The 21,826-nt window shown below is 41.0% G+C and overlaps 1 protein-coding gene across 1 annotated transcript in view; it reads right to left on the reverse strand.

Annotated features, from left to right (window-relative positions):
* RNF175 (ring finger protein 175) overlaps positions 1–21,826 on the reverse strand; it is a 61,625-nt gene that overhangs the window by 10,325 nt on the left and 29,474 nt on the right. The window contains exons 4-6 of the mRNA XM_088828429.1: positions 19,988–20,142; positions 5,292–5,399; positions 1,602–1,722 (exon numbers count right to left, since the gene is read on the reverse strand). Of these exons, the coding sequence (XP_088684555.1) occupies positions 1,602–1,722; positions 5,292–5,399; positions 19,988–20,142 (384 nt within the window). The remainder of the gene's footprint in view (positions 1–1,601; positions 1,723–5,291; positions 5,400–19,987; positions 20,143–21,826) is intronic.

Raw genomic sequence — 21,826 nt, forward strand, 5'->3', positions numbered from 1 at the left:
CTTTTCCTAGGCAGCTTTTAAAACAAAGCAGATGCATTGGCTCCGCTCCCAGAGTCTGACTTAATTAGTGTGGGGCCCAGGCACTGGTGTGGAGCTTCCTCTTTACCTCTGTCACAAGCACGTGAATAAGTGCATACACACACACACACACACACACACCATCAGCTGAAGTCACTGGTGGTTGTGCCAATGGCTTGAGACAGTACTTGGTGGTTGGAATGAGGATGGCAGAGATGACAAGGTGTCATAGACGGGTGGGATGGAATCAGGTGAGGAATCTCTGTGAAGCTGGGGCTTAAAGACTTGGTTGTTTTGCCAGGTTAAATCTTTTCTTCCTGGTCCACTGGAGAACAGAGGCTTTGGGAATTTTTAAAGGGGGGATGGCTCTGGTTTCTGTTGGAGGAACTGGGAGTGAGAATGCTCTCTTATGTGCTTGCCTTCAGTTCAGTTCAGTCGCTCAGTCGTGTCCGACTCTTCGCGACCCCATGAATCACAGCACGCCAGGCCTCCCTGTCCATCACCAACTCCTGGAGTTCACTCAAACTCATGTCCATTGAGTCAGTGATGCCATCCAGCCATCTCATTCTCTGTCGTCCCCTTCTCCTCCTGACCCCAATCCTTCCTAGCATCAGACTCTTTTCCAGTGAATCAACTCTTCGCGTGAGGTGGCCAAAGTATTGGAGGTGCTTGCCTTAGATATCACTAGAAAGGCAGCTGTCTTAGAGATGACACATGGTTGGCCATGCCAGCATTCCACCACAGAAGTTGGATTCCAGGCTCTAGAGAAAGAGTAAGATGGAGTCTACAAAGATGGGGAAGGGGAGGTGGGGATGAAACAAAGGCCTTGTCGACTCAGTCCTGACCCGTAAGTGGAGAGGGAGAACAGCGGTCCAGAAGTCCAGTTTTCCCTTGCTATTCACAGCGGTGTCACCATTTCATACCTGGCTGTGTGCCAAGAGACTGGTAGAGGACAGAGATGTGGAATTTCTGAAACCACTGGGTCACACCTGGAACCTTTGGGATGTAAGGTTTTAAGATAGGCGTGTGTGTTAGACACAGATGATTGCTCCTAATATCTGAATCTGGAATCCATCTAACCAGAAAGTGGGTCCATTCTGAGTCTTAATTTTAAGAGCGTTAAAAACACTATTAGTGATTTTTTTAATTCCAGGGAACACTATACAGTCAGAATACATTTAGCACACTTTTTGTCTCTTCTGTTTCTTCAAATGCTGTATAATGATAACTGATCTTTACAATGATTATTACCCTGAGGTATTGATTGGTTCTAAAGTGCTTTATGTGCATCAAATACGACTTTTATTTGCATCAGGAGATAAAGGGTTTTTGTTATTGCTGAATTTTTACTAATCCTTTATTTTTATTTTTTAGATTAATTTTTACATAAACCTTTAAATGTTGGCGATTGGAGTATGCTAGATATGGTTACTTCCAGATAATTTGACACCAGAGAAATCCAGGGAGCAGCTGGGCTGACAGAACCAAAAAACACCTATTTCTGAAAATAGGCACAAATGTGTAAGATGAGACCATTTTTCTATATACCATAAATGATTTCAAAGAATGAAAGCAACGCTTACCCCGAGAGTAGAAGCCATGTAGTCAGAACAGATCTCTGCGAAGTCTCTCCCCATTACTCCATAGTAGAGGCCATAGAACAAGGACACGATGCCAAAATCCATGGAATCTCTAGCTTTGATTCTATTGAAAACAACAGGCAAGGGAAGTAAGAATGGTCATCTTGTTGGGGGCGGGGGGGTGTGGTCTTGGGAAGGGCTGCAGCTTGGAAAGTATTTCTTGCCTTGGTATCTAACAGAAACTTGAGTGCATTTTCCCTCATTTATTTGTTTAGTGTTTCTTTTTTTTAGTGAATTTAAAATTCTCTCCATTACTTTAAATTTTACCACTGAAGGCTAAGTGGACGAAATTATTCTTAAAAGAGTGTTTAACGTCTTCTTTGGACTGCAGTGCTGAGAAAAGCCAACCCTAACCAGAGGTTCTCAAGCTTGGCTGTTGGTGGGAAAACCTGGGTAGCTTGTAAAAAACCTCCATCAGCAGGCTGCACCCTGGGCCAATTACATCAGCTCTCTGGAGGTGGGGCCCATGCAACAATATTTTTGGAGGCTCTCCAGACAACGATGATTGAAGTGGGGAGCTAACATTAGGAACCTCTTTAATAGTCCAATGGTTCTCAGCCCTAACTGTATATTAGGATTACCTGGGGGAGATTTAATGTACATACTAATACACGAGCCTATTTTCTAGGGCTCTAATTTAAGTGGCCTGGGGTGGGGTCTGGACAGTAGCTAGGGCTAAGGTTGATCCCTGTGATCAAACTTAGATTTTATAGAATGCTTTCAAATACTTAATCTTCCCTAAAAATATTGGTGATAGGTATCATTAGCCCTACTTTGGTTTGAAAAATGGAGACTTAGGAAAGATGATTGCTTAACCTGACAATTGGTACCAGGAATCAAGCTCACATTTTGAGGTCATTTGTTACTATGCCATAGTTGCCATGTGTTAATAAAAAAAATTTTATTTTGCAAGGTGGATATTTCAAATACACTAGGATTCTCTACAACAACCCCTATTTCTTTTTAATTGGAGGATAATTGCTTTACAGTGTCATGTTGGTTTCTGCCATATAACGTGAATCAGCCCCTTCCCCCTCATGCCCCGCCCACCGCCTTCTTTTTTTAAAGTTCAGTTCAGTTCAGTTCAGTCTCTCAGTCATGTCCGACTCTTTGCGACCCCATGAATCATAGCACGCCAGGCCTCCCTGTCCATCACCAGCTCCCGGAGTTCACTCAACCTCATGTCCATCCAGTCGGTGATGCCATCCAGCCATCTCATGCTCTGTCGTCCCCGTCTCCTCCTGCCCCCAATCCCTCCCAGCATCAGAGTCTTTTCCAGTAAGTCAACTCATCGCATGAGGTGGCCAAAGTATTGGAGCTTCAGTTTCAGCATGAACACCCAGGATTGATCTCCTCTAGAATGGACTGGTTGGATCTCCGTGCAGTCCAAGGGACTCTCAAGAGTCTTCTCCAGCACCACAGTTCAAAAGCATCAATTAAGGTTTCTTTAAAAAGTGAATGATTAACTCCTGATGTAATATCTGGATCTTAATGATTACACTTTCGATTTGCTCCCTCTGCAAAAGAGTCTCTAATACTAGCAATGGAAGTAGGTGGATCTGAGTCAGGAAGGAAGTGGAGAGAGGGGAGGAGGTGGTAGTCTGTCTCTCTCTGGAACTCTCTACTGGTTGCTTTTGTGCTCTGTTAATTTGAGGAGGAAATGGTAAAACCTGTGTAGACCTGGAGGGCAGAGATCTTCTGGTGTTGTGAACTGGGCATTCCAACACAGTGGGCAGCTTTATCCTTCCAAGATCTGAAAATTGGGGCAGTGACAAAGAATGAAGATGACCTTCCCTCTATGCCAAGGGGAGCATGGATTTATAATCTAATTGATAAAAAGTGTAGCAACAAACTTGTAGTTCCACAGAAAAGAATCTCAATACAATTGTGTTCACCGACAATTAGTAGTGAAAAAAATAGTTCCTTCCCATCTGAGGGCTTCCCTGGTGGTTCAGCTGGCAAGGAATTTGCCTGCAATGTGGGAGACCTGAGTTCCTTAACCCCTGGGTTGGGAAGGTCCTGTGGAGAAGGGAATAGCTATCCACTCAAGTATTCTGGCCTGGAGAATTCCATGGATAATGGAGCCTGGCAGGCTACATATAGCCCATGGGTTCGCAAAGTTAGACATGACTGAACGATTCTCACTTCATTTCCCATCTGAAAGGTTAGGTTCTTCATACACATTATAGGAGAATTCCTGGATAAGGATCTTAAAATCATACAGATAATAATTTTGGGGTAACTACAGTCCCAAGTGACTTCATAAACGTAAAAAAATATTTTACATACATTAAAGTAATATATACAGTATGCTGAAAGAATAATTCACTGTCTTTCTATAGCTTAAACAAATAATAATAGATCTGTACTGTTGTATTCTATCCCTTTCCTCCCAGGGAATGGTAGGAGTTCCCTCTCTGAAAATTGCATGAAATATTTATGAAATCAGATTGCTTTGTTGCCACAGGAAGAGCCCTTCCCCCCAGGGCTGGGTCTCCATCCAGTTTTCTTCCTTATTTTATGACTTATGGGTAGCTAACTTCTGCCTTTCAAATTTCTAAGGTTCCAGAGATTTAGAGTAATTTATTTTTTGGTCACGTGGCCTATGGGATCTTAGTTCACTGACCAGAGATCGAACCTGCATCCCCAGCTTGGAGTCCCAAGCACAGGACCACCAAGGAGGTCCCAGAGTTAGAGGAATTTTGACGTAAGCGATATTCCAGGGATTTTCATTTGAGCGGTTTTCCACAGCTGGTGTGTCCACCATCCACAGTGGTGTGTCTCACACTCCCTTTCCAACACACAGGTTGATTACAGCTCTGCCCCTGAGAACCTCACTAACAGCACATCTCAGCGGCCATCTTCCCAGTGGGAACATGATTCTGAGTCATGGATATTATGATCCCAATTTCCTTTGTTTCTCCCTAGACTTCCTTGCCCTGTTACTTCTTTACTTCTCTTTCAATGTCTAAGTACTCAGTTTCCTCTTTTACTAAATGCCTCCAGCAGAAGAAATTTAGAGCAGAAACAAAATTCTAGAGCAGTGCTGTCCAATAGAAATACAGATTGGACATAATTAAAAATTTTCTTGTAGCCACAAATAAAAGGTAAAAAGAAACAGATCAAATAATTTCACTAAAACATCCAGAGTACTGTCATCTCATGCACTCACAAAATGATATTCTTATATGGTCTTTGAAACTCAATGTGTATTCTAGACTTACAGCACCTTTTATTTCATATTTGAAGTGCTCAATAGTTACATGGGTTGGCAGCTACTGTATTGGATAGCATAGTTCTAGGGGTTTAAAGAAGAAAGATATATAGAGGGATATGACACTTAAGAATTTTGTAGAAGAGAACTTTTTAGTTCAATGAGAATTGCTCTAACAAACATAGGCCAACTTTTAACAACGATGTCTTTAAAGCTTATAATTTTTAAAAAACTTTTAAATCTGAGTGTTCTCTTCCTTTTACTAGCTTCCCCCAGAGGCATCACCAATGACAGTACTGTAAACAGGGTGTCCCTGGAAAGCTGCAGGGCCAGATGTGGCTTCCAGACCCAGAACTTGACCAGGTTAATGCTACAAGTAAGCGCTTAGAGACACCAATATCTTAACTGGAGATACGTACCTGAAAAATAAATTGAATCCACACATTGTAAATATGATAGCCAAATAACCCACAACACCAAATGCATAGCTGAGTTTGTAGATTAGAAGAAACCATTTGTAAACCAATCTGTGGAGTGAAAAATGGGGAGAAGCACCGAACATGATATATTAGAAAATATTTTCTCTTTTTCAAACGTTGTTATAAGTCAGTTTTTAGTTTGTAAAATTCTATTCATTTTGCAATTCATAGAACATGAATATATCATATCAGCTAAACTCCATGATAACCTAGAGTTTTAATACTATCAAGCAATATATAGCCAGTACTATCATGCACGTGTGTTTCTGTGTATATACATACGCGGATATAAATTCGTTGTGACTTACCTACTCACGTAAAGCTGACCTTCGGGACTGGCTATTCTACATGGGGCCCTGTCTACCTGCCGCTCTTCCTTTTCTCCTTTGGCCCTAGAAGCCTGCAGTGGTTTTGGCAGGAGTCCCTCGGAGGCAAGCAAGAGATGGGAGCAGCAGTGTGTCTGCGTTCCCGCTGCTGCGGCCCTGGAGCAAGAGCCCTGCACACTTCTTTCCTGTGCTGCGTGGACGGCCCTGTGTGTGTGCCCCACTCACCACGATGACTTTTAGGGCTTTTCCCCTTCCTACAGGGTCCACATGGAGAAGTGAGAGGGTGGGGATGCAGGGCAAGGGTGCAGACGATGTGGAAGGAGCCGTGGACCCTGTTTGCTTCCTCTGCTCCAGGCAGTAAGGGCTCTTAGGAAAACCGCCGAGGGGCCGCAGGGCCGCTTCCTGCCTGAGAGAGCCTGGGCGGGGGATGGGGCGCGGCTCCACCCCTAGTTGGGTACAGCGCCCCTCGGAACACACAGTGGGTGGGAGGAGGCGGGCTGGGGGCCCGGAGGAGCACATCGAACGCTGGGCTGAACAGTGGTAGGGCTCCCCGTTTGCCCTCAACCCTTTCCCGCCTCCTTCTCTGGAACCCCTCTCCTGCATTTCTCCCCAAACTTCACTCAGACTCTCCCTTTGGAGACAGGGCCCCACGCTTTCGCCTCTGACCCCCGGAGCCCCGTCCCCAAACCTCCCCTTCCCTGGCTTCCTCCCTGTTGGAGCCATTGCACCAAATGCTTATGTTCTGTATTATTACTGATGCAATGTTTCAGCGTTATTTTATTTGCTTATTAAAATTTTTACTGAAGGATAGTTGACTTATGACATTATATTACTTTCATACAACATAGTGATTGGATATTTCTGTGTATTGTGAAATCACCCCTACCAGGACTCTAGTTACCATCTATCACCGTACAGTTATGATGATTTTACCAACTACTCAGGCAGCCCTAGCTTTCAGACACTTTGCAAACACTGCATTATTATCATTAAACGGGAGGTCTGTGTTAACCCTCGGTCGAGCAGGTCTTCTGGCACCACTTTTCCAACAGCATTTACTCACTTCGTGGCTCTGTGCCCCACTTTGGTAATTCTTACAATATTTCAAACTTTTACATTATTATCATATTTGTTTTGGTGATCTGTGATCAGAGATCTTTGGTGTTACTGTTATAATTGTTTTGGGGCACCACAAACCACACACATGTAACATGGGAAACTCAATTGATAAAAGTAGTGTGTTTTGACTTTACCACTGTTTGGTCTTTCCCCCACCTTTCTCCTTCTTCTCAGGCCTCCCTATTCCCTGGGACACAACAATATTGAAGTCAGGCCAATTAATAATCCTACAATGACCCCATTGTTCAAGTGAAAGGAAGAGTTGCATATTTCTCACTTTAAATCAAAAGCTAGAAATGATTAAGCTTAGTGAGGAAGGCATGTCAAAAGCAGAAATTGGCTGAAAACAGGCCTCCTGCATCAGTGAGCCAAGTTATGGATGCAAAGGAAAAGTGCTTGAAGGAAATGAAAAGCCCTGCTCCAGTGAATATACAAATGAAAGCGAAACAGCTTTACTGCTGATATGGGGAAAGTTGTAGAGGTCTGGACAGAAGGTCAAACCCACCACAACATTCATTCTCTTAAGCCAGAGCCTAATGCAGAGCAAGGCCCTAACTCTGTTCAATTCCCTGAAGGCTGAGAGGTGAGGAAGCTGCAGAAGAAAAGTCTGAAGCTAGCAGAGGTTGGGTCATGAGATATGTCAGGAAAGACCCTGTCTCCGTAACCAAAGTGCAAGGTGAAGCAGCCAGTGCTGATGTAGAAGCCGCAGAAAGTTACCCAGAAGATCTAGCTAAGATAATTAATGATGGTGGCAACAGTAAATAGGGGCTTCTCTAGTGGCTCTGTGGCAAAGAATACACCTGCCAAGCAGGAGACATGGGTTCAGTCCCTGGGTTAGGAACATCCCCTGGAGAAGGAAATGGGAATCCACTCCAGTATTCTTGTCTGGGAAATCCCATGGACAGAGGAGCCTGGTGGGCTATAATCTATGGGGTTGCAAAAAGTCAGAAATGACTTAGTGACTAAAGAACAGATTTTCAACATAGACAAAACAGCCTTCTATTGGAAGATGCCATCTAGGACTTTCATACTTAGGAGGAGACAATAGCTGACTTCAAAGCTTCAAATGACAGGCTGACTCTCTTGTTAGGGTCTTATGTAGCTGGTGACTTTCAGTAGAAGCCTAAGATTTGAAAATCTTAGGGTCCTGAAGAATTATGCTCAGTCTACTCTGCTTTTGCTATATAAATGGAACAACAAAGCCTGGATGGCAGCCCATCTGTTTGCAACATGGTTTACTGAATACTTACTAACCCCCAGGGAAAAAGATTCATAATATTGCTGCTCATTGACAATGCACCTGGTCACTCAAGAGCTCTGATGGAGATGTACAATGAGATTAATGCTTTTATGCATCCATTCTTCAACCCATGAATCAAGGACCGATTTTGAATTTCAATTCTTATTAGTTAAGAAGTACATTTCATAAGGCTACAGATGTCATAAATAGTGATTCCTCTGATGGATCTGGGCAAAGTAAATAAAAAGCCTTCTGGGAAGGATCCACCATTCTAGATGCCATTCAGACACTTGTGGTTTATGGGAAGAGGTCAGAATATCAACATTGACAGGAGTTTGGAAGAAGTTGATTCTATCCCTCATGAATGACTTGGAGGAATTTAAGCCTTTAGTGGAGGAAGGAGTTACAGATGTGGTGGAAATAGCAAGGCAGCTAGAATTCAAAGTGGGGCCTGAAGAATTGCTGCAGTCTCATGATGAAACAAAGGAGGAGTTGCTTCTTATGGATAAGTAAAGGAAGTAGTTTCTTGGGATGGAATCTACTCCTGGTGAAGATGCTGTGAAGACTGCTGAAAAGACAAAGGGTTTAGAACACTACATAAACTTAGTTGCTAAAGAAGCGGCAGGGTGTGAGAAGACTGGCTCCAATTTTGAAAGGAGTTCTACGTGGGTAAAATGCTATCAAACAGCGCCACATGCTACAGAGAAATCGTTCATGAGAGTCAATCAATGCAGCAGACTTCACTTGTCTTATTAGAAGAAATTGTGACAGCCACCCCGACCTTCAGCGACCACCAATCTGGTCAGCAGCCACCAACTTGGCGGTGTGACCTTCCACCAGGAATAAGATTACAGCTCCTTGAAGGCTCAGGTGATGGCTAGCATTTTTTAACAATAGATAATTTAAAATAAAGAAATGTGCATCATTTTTGGATATAATTACGTCACACACTTAATAGGCTACAGTGTAGTATAAACATACACAGTATAAAGTTTTATATGCACTGGGAAACCAAGAAACTTGTGACTTGCTCTGTTGTGATAATCACTTTATTGCAGTGCTCTGGAACCTGACCCAAAAGGTATGCCTATATATTGCACCCCTGAAACCTCCTTTTTTGGTAACTTGACGTTTGTGCTTCTTAATCCCTTTCACCCACTCCCTTCCCCTGTGGCAGCATCTGTTTTGTTCTCTGTTTATCTATGACTCTGTTTCTGTTTCATTATGTTTGTTCATTTGGTGTTTTTTTTTTAATATTCCACATGTAAGTGGTACATGATAGTTGTCTTTGTCTGACTTCTAAACTTAGCATAACCTTCTAGGTCCACCCATGTTCTCAAAATATGCAAACTTCGGTCCTTTTAATGGCTGGGTAATATTCCATTTTACGTGTATACCCTCTCTTCTTTATCCATTAATCTATTAAGCAACATCTAGGCTGCTTCCGTATTTTGGCTGTTGTAACTAATGCTGCAATGAACGGGGGGGAGGGGGCACACGTGTTTATAAGTTGGTGTTTTTACCCAAGTCATACCCCAAAGAAGAACTGCCAGATGGTAAGGTAATTGTATTTAAACATTGTTTTTTGTTGTTGTTATTGCTGTTTTTTAGGAATCTCCATACTGTTTTCCATCGTGGCTCCAACAATTTACAGTCCCATCCACAGGGCACAAGGGCTCCCTTTTCTTCACATTCTTGCCAACACTAATTATTTCTTGTCTTTTTGATAATCACGATTCTGACAGATGTGAGATAATATTTCATTGTGGTTTTGATTTCCACGTGATTTGGTTTCCCCGGGTGACTGATGAGCATCTTTTCATGTGCCTGTTGGCCATCTGTATGCCTTCTTTGGGAAAATGTCTGTTCAGGTCCTTGGCCCATTTTAAAATGAATTGGTTGGTTTTTTAATATAGAGCTGTATGGCTTCTTCATATATTTGGAGATAGACCCCTAATTGAACATGTCATTGTCAAATATCTCCTCCCTTCAGTCGGTTACATTTTCATTTTTGTTGATGGTTTCTGCTTCCACATAAAAACTTTTTAGCTTCATGTGGTCCCATTTGTTTAGTTTTGCTTTTGTTGCCCTTGCCTGAGAAGACAGATCAAAAAATATTGCAAAGACTGATGACAAAGAGTGTCCTGACTATGTTTTCTTCTAGGATTTTTATGGTTTCAGGTTTTACACTTAAGCCTTCAATCCATTTTGAGTTTATTTTTGTATATAGTATAAGAAAATGGTGTCGTTTCATTCTTTCACATGTAGCTGTCTGGTTTTCCCAACACCATTTACTAAAGAGACTGTCTTTTCTTCATTGTATTTTCTTGCCTCCTTTATTGTAGATTAATTGATCACATTAGTGTGGGTTTATTTCTGCACTCTCTACTCTGTTTCATTGATCTAAATGTCTGTTTCTGGCAGTACCATACTGTTTTGATTACTATAGCTTTGTAGTTTGGTTTGAAATCAGAGAGTGTGATACTTCCAGCTGTGTTCTTTCTCAAGATTGTTTTAGCTATCTGGAGTCTTTTGTGGTTCCATACAAATTTTAGGACTATTTGTGAAAAATGCCGTTGGTATTTTAATAAGGATTGCATTGACTCTGTGGATTGCCTTGGGTAGTATGGATTTTTAACAATATAAATTCTTCCAGTTCATAAGACCAGTATATCTTTCTATTTATTTGTGTCATCTTCAATTTATTTTATCATTGTCTTAGAATTTTCCAAGTACAGGTCTTTTACTTCCTTAGGTAGGTTATTCCTAGATATTTATTCTTTTTGATGCTATGATAAATGGGATTGTTTCCTTAATTTCTATGTTTCATAGTTCATTGTTAGTATATAGAAATGCAACATGTTTCTTTGTATTCATTTTATATCCTGCAACTTCACCAAGTTTATTAATGAGTTCTAGTAGTTTTCCAGTGGCATCTTTAGGATTTTCTGTGTACAGTACTATGTCATTTGCAAACAGTGGCAGTTTTACTTCTTCCTTTCCAATTTAGATTCCTTTTATTTCTTTTTCTTCTCTGATTGCTATGGCTAGGACTTCCAAAACTAAATTGAATAAAAGTGATGAGAGTGTGTATACTTGCTTTGTTCCTGATCTTGGAAGACAATTGCTCAGTTTTTCACTGTTTGAATATGAAGCTAACTGTGGGTTTGTCCTAGTGTTTATTATGTTGAGGCGTGTTCCCCCTATACTCACTTTGTTCAGAATTTTTATCATAAATGGATGTTAAATTTTGTCAAGTGTTTTTTTCTGAACCCATTGAGATGATCATGTGATTTTATCATTTGTTTAGTTAATGTTCTTTATCATGTTGATTGATTTGTGGATGTTGAACTGTCCTTGCATCCCTGGAGTAGATGCCACTTGATCATGTATGATTTTTTCCAATGTATTGTTGAATTTTTCTAATATTTTTTGAGGATATTTGCATCTATGATCATCAGGGATACTGACCTGTAATTTTCTTTTCTGGTAGTGTTTTTGTTTGGTTTTTGTATCAGGGTAATACTAGCCTTACAGATTGAGTTTGAGAGTGTTCCTTTCTTTCTCTCTCTTTTTCCGAATAATTTGAGAAGTTTAACTCTTCTTTAAATGTTTGGTAGAATTCCCTGTGAAGCCATCCTGTCCTGGATTTTTGTTTGTTGGAAGATTTTTGATTACTGATTCAATTTCATTACTAGTAATTGGCCTATTCAGATTCTCTATTTTATGTTGATTCAGTCTTGGAAGACTATATGTTTCTAGCTATTTATCCATTTCTTCTAGGTTGTCTAATTTGTTGGCATGTAATTGTTTGTAACAGTCTCTTATGACTGTATGTTTATGGTTGTAATTTCTCCTGTTTCATTTCTGATTTTATTTGGGCCCTCTCTTTTTCTTGATGAGACTGGCTAAAGATTCATCAATTTTGATTCTTTTCACAGAAACAGCTCTTGGTTTTGTTGATCTCTTCTATCTTTAAAAGTCTCTATTGCATTCATTTTCACTTTGCTTTTTATTATTTCTTCTTCTACCAACTTTGGGCTTTGCCTGTTCTTCTTTTTTCTGGTTCCTTTAGATTTAAATTTAAGTTGTTTATTTGAGATTTTTCTTGTTTCTTGAGGCACACTTGTGTTGCTATAAACGTTCCAACTGATTTGTTGCATCGCATACGTTTTGGGCCTTTGTGATTCCATTTTCCTTTGTCCTGAGGTGTTATTGATTTCTTTTTCTTATTGCTTTATTTACCCATTGCTTGTTTAGTAGCACATTGTTTAGTATCTATTAAGTTTGCATTTTTTCCAGATTTCTTCCTGTAGTTGATTTCTATTTTTATACTATTATGATTAGAAAAGATACTTGATATGATGTTGATCTTCTTAATTTACTGATACTTGTTTGACATATGGCCTAGCATGTTATCTATCCTGGAGAATGTTCCATGTGCACTTGAAAAGAATTTGTATTCTGCAGTTTTTGGATGCAATGTTGTATACACATCTATTAAGTTCATCTGATCTAATCATTTAAGGCCCATATTTCCTGATTGATATTCTATCTGGGTGATCTATCTATTGATATAAATGAAATATTAAAGTCCCCTGCTAATACAGTATTGCTGTCAATCTCTCCCTTTATGTATTCAGGTGCTCCTATCTTAGGTGCATAAATATTCCCAAATGTTGCATTCTTTTCTTGGACTGACCCCTTTATCATTTTGCAGTCTTTGTCTTTTGTTTTAAAGTCTATCATTTCTGATGTAAATATTTGTATCCTAGCTTTGGATATCACCAGATGGTCAACACCAAAATCAGATTGATTATATTCTTTGCAGCCAAAGATGGAGAAGCTCTATACAGTTAGCAAAAACAAGACCAGGATCTGACTGTGGCTCAGATCATGAACTCCTTATTGCCAAATTCAGACTTAAATTGAAGAAAGTAGGGAAAACCACTAGACCATTCAGATATGACCTAAATCAAATCCCTTATGATTATACAGTGGAAGTGAGAAATAGATTTAAGGGACTAGATCTGATAGATAGAGTGCCTGATGAACTATGGACAGAAGTTTGTGACATTGTACAAGCGACAGGGATCAAGACCAGCCCCATGGAAAAGAAATGCAAAAAAGCAAAATGACTGTCTGGGGAGGCCTTACAAATAGCTGTGAAAAGAAGAGAAACGAAAAACAAAGGAGAAAAGGAAAGATAAAAGCATCTGAATGCAGAGTTCCAAAGAATAGCAAAGAGAGATAAGAAAGCCTACCTCAGCGATCAGTGCAAAGAAATAGAGGAAAGCAACAGAATGGGAAAGACTAGAGATCTCTTCAAGAAAATTAGAGATACCAAGGGAACATTTCATGCAAAGATGGGCTCGATAAAGGACAGAAATGGTACGGACCTAACAGAAGCAGAAGATATTAAGAAGAGGTGGCAAGAATACACAGAACTGTACAAAAAAGATCTTCACGACCAAGATAATCACGATGGTGTGATCACTCATCTAGAGCCAGACATCTTGGAATGTGAAGTCAAGTGGGCCTTAGAAAGCATCACTAGGAACAAAGCTAGTGGAGGTGATGGAATTCCAGTTGAGCTATTTCAAATCCTGAAAGATGATACTGTGAAAGTGCTGCACTCAATATGCCAGCAAATTTGGAAAACTCAGCAGTGGCCACAGGACTGGAAAAGGTCAGTTTTCATTCCAATACCAAAGAAAGGCAATGCCAAAGAATGCTCAGACTACCACACAATTGCATTCATCTCACACACTAGTAAAGTCATGCTCAAAATTCTCCAAGCCAGGCTTCAGCTATGTGTGAACCATGAACTTCCAGATGTTAAGCTGGTTTTAGAAAAGGCAGAGGAACCAGAGATCAAATTGCCAACATCCACTGGATCATGGAAAAAGCAAGAGAGTTCCAGAAAAGCATCTATTTCTGCTTTATTGACTAGGCCAAAGCCTTTGACTGTGTGGATCACAATAAACTGTGGAACATTCTGAAAGAAACGGGAATACCAGACCACCTGATCGGCCTCTTGAGAAACCTATATGCAGGTCAGGAAGCAGCAGTTAAAACTGGACATGGAACAACAGACTGGTTCCAAATAGGAAAAGGAGTACGTCAAGGCTGTATATTGTCACCCTGCTTATTTAACTTATATGCAGAGTACATCATGAGGAACGCTGGGCTAGAAGAAGCACAAGCTGGAATCAAGTTTGCCGGGAGAAATATCAATAACCTCAGACAGGCAGATGACACCACCCTTATGGCAGAAAGTGAAGAGGAACTAAAAAGCCTCTTGATGAAAGTGAAAGAGGAGAGTGAAAAAGTTGTCTTAAAGCTCAACATTCATAAAACTAAGATCTGGTCCCATCACTTCATGGGAAATAGATGGGGAAACAGTGGATACAGTGTCAGACTTTATTTTTTTGGGCTCCAAAATCACTGCGGGTGCAGATTGCAGCCATGAAATTAAAAGACGCTTACTCCTTGGAAGGAAAGTTATGACCAACCTAGATAGCATATTAAAAAGCAGAGACATTACTTTACCAACAAAGGTCTGTCTAGTCAAGACTATGGTTTTTCCAGTAGTCATGTATGGATGTGAGAGTTGGACCATAAAGAAAGCTGATCGCCGAAGAATGGATGCTTTTGAACTGTGGTGTTGGAGAAGACTCTTGAGAGTCCCTTGTACTGCAAGGAGATCCAACCAGTCCATTCTGAAGGAGATCAGTCCTGGGTGTTCATTGGAAGGACTGATGCTAAAGCTGAAACTCCAATACTTTGGCCACCTCATGCGACGAGTTGACTCACTGGAAAAGACTCTGATGCTGGGAAGGATTGGGGGCGGGAGGAGAAGGGGACGACAGAGGATGAGATGGCTGGATGGCATCACCGACTCGATGGACATGAGTTTGAGTGAACTCCAGGAGTTGGTGATGGACAGGGAGGCCTGGAGTGCTGTGATTCATGGGGTCGCAAAGAGTCGGACACGACTGAGTGACTGAACTGAACTGAACTGAACTGAGATTTCTTTCACTTTCCATTTAGAAGGAATGTAGTTTCCATCTTTTCACTTTCAGTCTCTGTGTGTTTTTAGATCTGATGTGTATCTCTTTAAGCTAGCATATAGATGGATTTGAGTTTTTAATCCATTCAGGCACCCTATGTCCTCTGATTGAGTATTTAGTGTATTTACACTTAAAGTTCTCATATATATATATTTACTGCCATTTGTGAATTGTTTTTTGGTCATTTTTATAGTTCCTTTCTCCTTTTATTCTCTTCCCTTACAGTTTAGTGATTTTCTTTAGTGTTTGCTTAGAGTTCTTTTCACTTTATTTTTTTGGTATATCTATTGTGGGTTTTTGGTTTGTGGTTCATGAGCTTCATATATATGGACCTATGTGTGTGTGTGTATATATATATATGTATGTATGTATGTATATATATATACACATGTATGTATGTATATATATACATGTATATATGTATATGTGTATATGTACATATATATACATGTGTATTTGTATATGTATACATATAGACATACATATATGTGTGTATGTATATATATGCATATATATATACACACACACACACACACAGGCCCGTATATATGAAGTCCATATATATATGGGTTTGTTTTGAACTGATGGTCACTTATTTGAGTGCATTCTAAAAGTATTACATTTCTACTCCTCTCCAGCCCATATTTTATGGGTTTGACATCATATTTTATAGCTTTCTGCTTTGTGTATCCCTTAACTACTTATTGTAGTTATAATTTATTTTACAGATTTTGTCCTTTCATCTTCATATTGGTGATTGATCCATTGTCTTCACCAGTGGATTTACCTTTACCAGTGAGTTTTTTCCTTCATTTATTTTCTTATTTCTAGTCACAGCTAGTTGTTTTACACTTAAAGGAAACCCTTCAACATTTCTTTTGATGCTGGTTTAGTGGTGATGAACTCTTAGTTTTAGCTTATCTGGGAACCTCTTTATTTCTCGTTTGATTCTGAAGGAGAAATTACCTTGTTGGGAAGAGTATTCTTGTTTGCAACTTAAAAAAAAATCCTTTTAGCACTTTAAATATATCCTGACACTCTCTTTTGGCTTGTAAAGTTTCTGCTGAAAAATCAGCTTATAGCTTTAGGGGGGTTCCCTGGTATGTCACTCATTTTTCCTTGTTGTCTTCCAAATTTTCTCATTATCTTTAACTTTTGCCACTTTAATTATGGTTTGTGTTGATGTGGATCACTTTGGGTTCATTATGCTTTGGATTCTCTGTGCTTCCTGGACCTGTATATATTTCCTTTCCCTGTCTTAGGGAATTTTTCTTCAAAGAAGTTTTCTGTCATTTTCTTTCTCTCTTCTCCTTCTCAGACTCCCATAATGTGAATGTTAGTGTACTTGAGGTTGTCCCAGAGATCCCTTAATATATCCTCATTTTAAAAAATTCTTGTTGTTTTGTTCTGATTCAATGACTTCTACTGTCTTCCAGTCACTGATCCATTCTTCTGTATCATCTAATCTGCTACTGATTCCCTCTAGTGTATTTTTTGTTTAAGTTATTATATCCTTTAGGTCTGATTGGTTCTTTTATATTTACTAACTATTTGTTGAAGTTCTCACTGTGTTAATGCATTCTTCTCCTGAGATTTGTGAGCATTTTTATGACCATCCTTGAACTCTTTATCAGACTAATTGCTTATCTCTGTTTCATTTTTTTTTTCCTGGAGTTTTATCTTGTTCTGTTCTTTTGAAAAATATTCCTTTGTCTCCTCTTATTTGACTTTTTGTGTTTGTTTTTATGAATTAGGTATAACAACTACCCGGCAGTCATAGGCATGGCTTTGTGCACCAGCATTGCTTTGTGGACTATGTTTCCAGGCAGCTTGGCAAGCTGACTTGGACTGGAGTGGGCGTGGGCTGGGGATTTCCCAGGGTGTGCCTGGAGCCAGTGTTATTTTAAAAGAGGCTGTGCTTCACCGAGTCCCAGTTAAAAGGGATCTTATGAAACATTATGATTTAAATGAGGATTTGTGACCTTGTCTGAGAAATGACTTGTCATTTACATTATTTCTATGGTGAAATGCTTTCTCTGCTTTAGGCAATTGACATACCACCATTATTTAGACAGCATTTTCCTATAGGTGTAATCCTGTCCCATCAGGGGGTCAGCTATGGGGAGTTACCTGGAGAAGGAAACTCCCAGGGGCTGCGGAAGGTGTCTCAAATGACTGTGAGGTTGTGTCATCTATAAAAGGGGCCAGAAAGGACTTTGGGGGTCTTTCTGCCACAGTGACTCCTCGGGCTGCTGGTCCTTATGACTTAGTGCTGAGCACTGTGGATCACTGTTCAGTGCGTGAGATAAAGGCAGAAGTTAATGCGGCCAAAAATAGTGATGTGGGAAAAGTGCTGCTCTAAGAGGATCTCCCCTCCACCCTCACGACACCTGTTAGCGCCAGAGTGGGCTTCCTTCAACTCCACATATATTCTCTGCCTTGAGGGTCCCTGCTCAAGGTTGTGCCAGCATTAGAGGTGTGTCTGCTTACTAACTGTTTGAACTGCAGGGTTTCTCTATGCAAAGCAGCTGGTTACCATAATTGACCTGCATCCTGCTCTTGGGACAGGGGCTTTGCATTCCAGTAGTCTGCGGCTTGATTCTGGGCTCCCTGGCTTACTGCCTGTGGGACTGTGGCCCCCTGCTTAGCTTTTCTTCCTACAATTTCTTCATTTATGAAGGGGAGGGGGACAGGAAACACCAGCTCCTAAAGCCGTCCTAAAGATTATGTGAAAAAATGTAGTCATATTGAAAAGAACTGACATGTTAAATGTTCAACATGTCATATCATTGTAATAGATGTGTTATGTTTTCCAAACCTACCCTTCCCTGCCCCCACTCAGATCTTCCTGTTTATTGGCAATATGAGTTTGCAGAGCCCAGAACTCCCTTGCTATTCAAATTACACTGGAAACAGATATGCCAGATTAGAAAATGTGTTCATGTCAGAGCAGCCTCCACAAAGGGAAGCTTGGCTTTGGGCTGGAATTGATATGATCGGTCCCAGCTCTTTGTGGCTGGCCTGTGGCCTGTGTTTGAGCCTGAATATTGCTTGACAGAAACCTGACTGTAGCAGAGAGGAAACCCACTTCCCTTCCTCTGTTCTCTCTCCCACAGAGGGGCCTTGGTGTACTCTGGGAGAGGAATAACCAGTTTTTAAACTGCAGTGGTACCAGAGATGCCTCTTGGGTTTGCCCTCTGCTCCATGCGAATCTGCTCTGACCAGCTTTCCTCACTTGTCATGAGATTCACCTATAATGTGATGAGTAAGCAAGCATCCATAAAGACCCTTAGGGCATACTATTTCTCATGACCTGGAGCTTCTTTATCCAGACTGCTTTTCTGGAAGGAATGGAGCCCTAATATGATACTCCCATTGTCTCTTAAAATGTTAGTGGAGCATCTTGGCTCTCAGACTGTACCAAGGCTAGGAGCTGGGGGGCAGGAAGAAGCTGGAGGAGGAGCAGTGGAGGGCATGGGGCTCTGGCCATCTGAGATATAGGAGCAATGAAGCGTCAGGAGGTGTTTTAGGTGTTTTAGGCATTGGAGTTCCTCTTCATGGGCAGAGAAATAGCTCAGTGTTTAGCTCAGGCAGTTCATTAAACAGTAGAAAAATGAAGCATTCTCACTGAAACAGAATGTGAATTGCATTCAGGAGATGAAAACAAGCACATTTCAATTCACCCAAAACGTAAATCTCTTTTACAAGTCTTAAACAATTTATAAAGTGTATAGCATTTTGTAAGAACATTTGCTGATGGGTAAGCCAGGCCCTACAAAGGCTGTGTAAAGCCCTAAACTGGCCAGCTTAGAAGGTTTCTTAATATTACCCTAAAGCTGTTCTCTAAGTGGGATTAAACTAAAATACTCATAAACCTGAAATTAATTTACTTGAACACCAGCTTTCATCATTACATTTATTTATCTGGTTTCTCTCACTGAATATATTTTCCTTCTCCAAAGCAGAAGTAAAAGTTGATGTCCGCCTCTCCCACTTCTCTAGAGGATTACAAATGAGCGTGTGAATGGCTGCTGCTGCTGCTGCTAAGTCGCTTCAGTCGTTTCCGACTCTGTGCGACCCCATAGAGGGCAGCCCACCAGGCTCCCCCGTCCCTGGGATTCTCCAGGCAAGAACACTGGGGTGGGTTTCCATTTCCATAAAAATATTTCACGGATATTTCTGATGTATTCTCCAACACAGATCAAAATCTGACATTGTCACTGAACACTACACATTTTCTCTTTATCCCATCAGTTTTATCTGAATTGGATTCAGATCTTGTCTACAGAACACAGAGAGCAAGAACAAACTGGTGGACACATTATGAGATTATGAGATTATAAACCCTTTGGAAAGATTAGTGAATGATCCGATGGAATTATATACATTTCAAGAGGTTGGCAGTGGTAACTAAAGTGAGCGTTGGAATATTAAAGCCTCATTTGTTATGTAATAACTTGTCTGTTGCTTATGATTTATCAGACGTGAAATATGTACATAGTTGTTAGAAGTACAAACTTCTAACTCTTACTTTATGATAAAATGTCTGTGACCTGACTTAGCATAGAATCCTATAAAGTGCTGAGCTAAAAATCAACATGCAAATAGTGCTCTAGAAAACTTAAACAACGGTTTCACTTCTCTTCCTCCTGGCCTTTACTAGCTATTGTCTAAAACAATAAAATTTACAGGCATGTCTGAATCCCCATTAAATACGAATGTGAACGCACAGCAGTAGAGCAAGTCTCCAAACAGTTTTGCAACAAAGGGGCACAGAGGTGTAACAACCTACTCCCCACCAGGAAAAAGGAAATTAAATATACTCTCTCATGGTTGAAATGAAGGGTGTGCTGGGGAAGGAATGAATGGAATACATACCGTGGTGTTCTCCCTGAGAGGGGTTTTCGGGTAGCTCTGAAGAGGATGTAGCTGGTAATAATTGAGAACATCCCCCACATAGACAGAAATCGCCACCAGTAAAGTTTTATCGTGAAATACAAAGGGACAACCCACATCTGCAACAGGGTCACCAGCTGTCAGAAAGATGAACAGAAAGTCTCCTTCAATGACTGAGGGCCAGGTGGCATGCCCACTATTGACAATTCTGAAGTGACTCTGGGATAGGGGTTGGGGAGCCACTTTCACCACCCTGTCTGGGACATGGCACCTGGTTCACCACCCCACTGCAAGCTGTTCTGTACATGCAAAGCTCTGAAGGGCACAGTTATTTGAACATTCAGATGGGAAATAATTCAAAATATCCACCTTCCGTCACCTCCTGCAAATATTTCAGATGGAAGGAACTTTAGGTTGCAACAGCTCTATGCTGTTGGACAAAAGATTGCACTTTAGTTGTAAAGTTGGGGACCGCAATGCCTGCTTTCCTGTGCTGATTCAAAGTGAAAGTGTTAGTCACTTTGTCGTGTCTGACTCTTTGTGACTCCATGGACTGCAGTCCAGCAGGCTCCTTTCTCCATGGAGTTTTCCAAGCAAAAATACCAGAGTGGGCTGCCACTCCCTTCTCCAGGGGATCTTCCGGACCCAGGGATCGAAGCATTGCAGGAAGATTCTCTAATTTCTAAGCCACCAGGGTGGGAAACAAATGACATCTCAGCTGTAAGGGCTCTGGAAACGTCCTGGGCTGCAGGGAGCAGGGGCTGTAGTTACTCTCTCGGCACATATACACACACACAGTGACGGCAGAGGAGGAGGTGGTGTCAGGGCATGTCATGTCAGGGACCCTCTTGCTCTCTGTCCCAGCGCACTCTGTGGGGCTAACCCTCGCACCCTGACTGTGGGGTGACCTTGCCCCTGATGACTGGATCTGTAAACCACCATTTGCTTCTTGTCTTTTCTCTTCAGTTACTGGTGCCCTTTCCAGGCAATCCCAGTTGGGAATCAAACTCTTTCCTGTCCCTTCTATGTGTCACTCCTTTGTGGCCTGTACCACTGACCTGAGTCCCAGCAGCCTTCAGAAGGTCCCTTAAGCTGGCTGGCCTCAGTTCTGCATGGCAGGAAGCAGGACAGACTGAACTGATGGGCTGTGGGACAATGACGTGATACTGCTACCACAGTGATACTTTTACTCTACATCAGGCCTGATGCCAGCTACTCACCTCCTGGTAAAAAGCAGATTGGTTGGAGAAGGGGAAGGCTACCCACTTCAGTATTCTGGCCTGGAGAATTCCATGGACAAAGTCCCATGGGGTTGCAAAGAGTCAGACACAACTGAGCGACTTCCACTTTTTTCACTGGAACAGTAGCAATAATCCTTGGTCTTTTATGTTCTAGAACATTCGACTATATTTGCTCAGCATTAATATATGAGGTGGACAGCAAAGACGGTTGTCTCATGTGAGGAGTTAAATTGGTAATACTCTGTTCAGGAAGATTGTGAGCCTGGGTCCTGTCTGAGCAGTGAAGAGTATAATGATCAATTAATTATGTCTGCCAGTGGTGTGGAAAGAGTTGTCAGAGCATGAATGTCACATGTCTGACATCTGAGCATAAAATAGACTAGCACTGTTTGCTTAGTTTCTTCATCTTTGTGATTAAAAATAGGCAGCTTAGAAAAAAGTTTATGGGTATACCTTTGGGTCCTTTAATAAGAATTTTTTGTTACAATAGTCTCAAGGTCAATAATCAGAATTATTTGATAGAACTTCAAGATGTAAATAAAATGCAACCTTTCTTCTTTCCATATCAAATAAGAAGACA

The sequence above is a fragment of the Moschus berezovskii genome, chromosome 19, assembly GCF_049115385.1.
Source record: "Moschus berezovskii isolate FMDL1 chromosome 19, NW_MosBer_1.0, whole genome shotgun sequence".
Lineage (NCBI taxonomy): Eukaryota > Metazoa > Chordata > Mammalia > Artiodactyla > Moschidae > Moschus > Moschus berezovskii.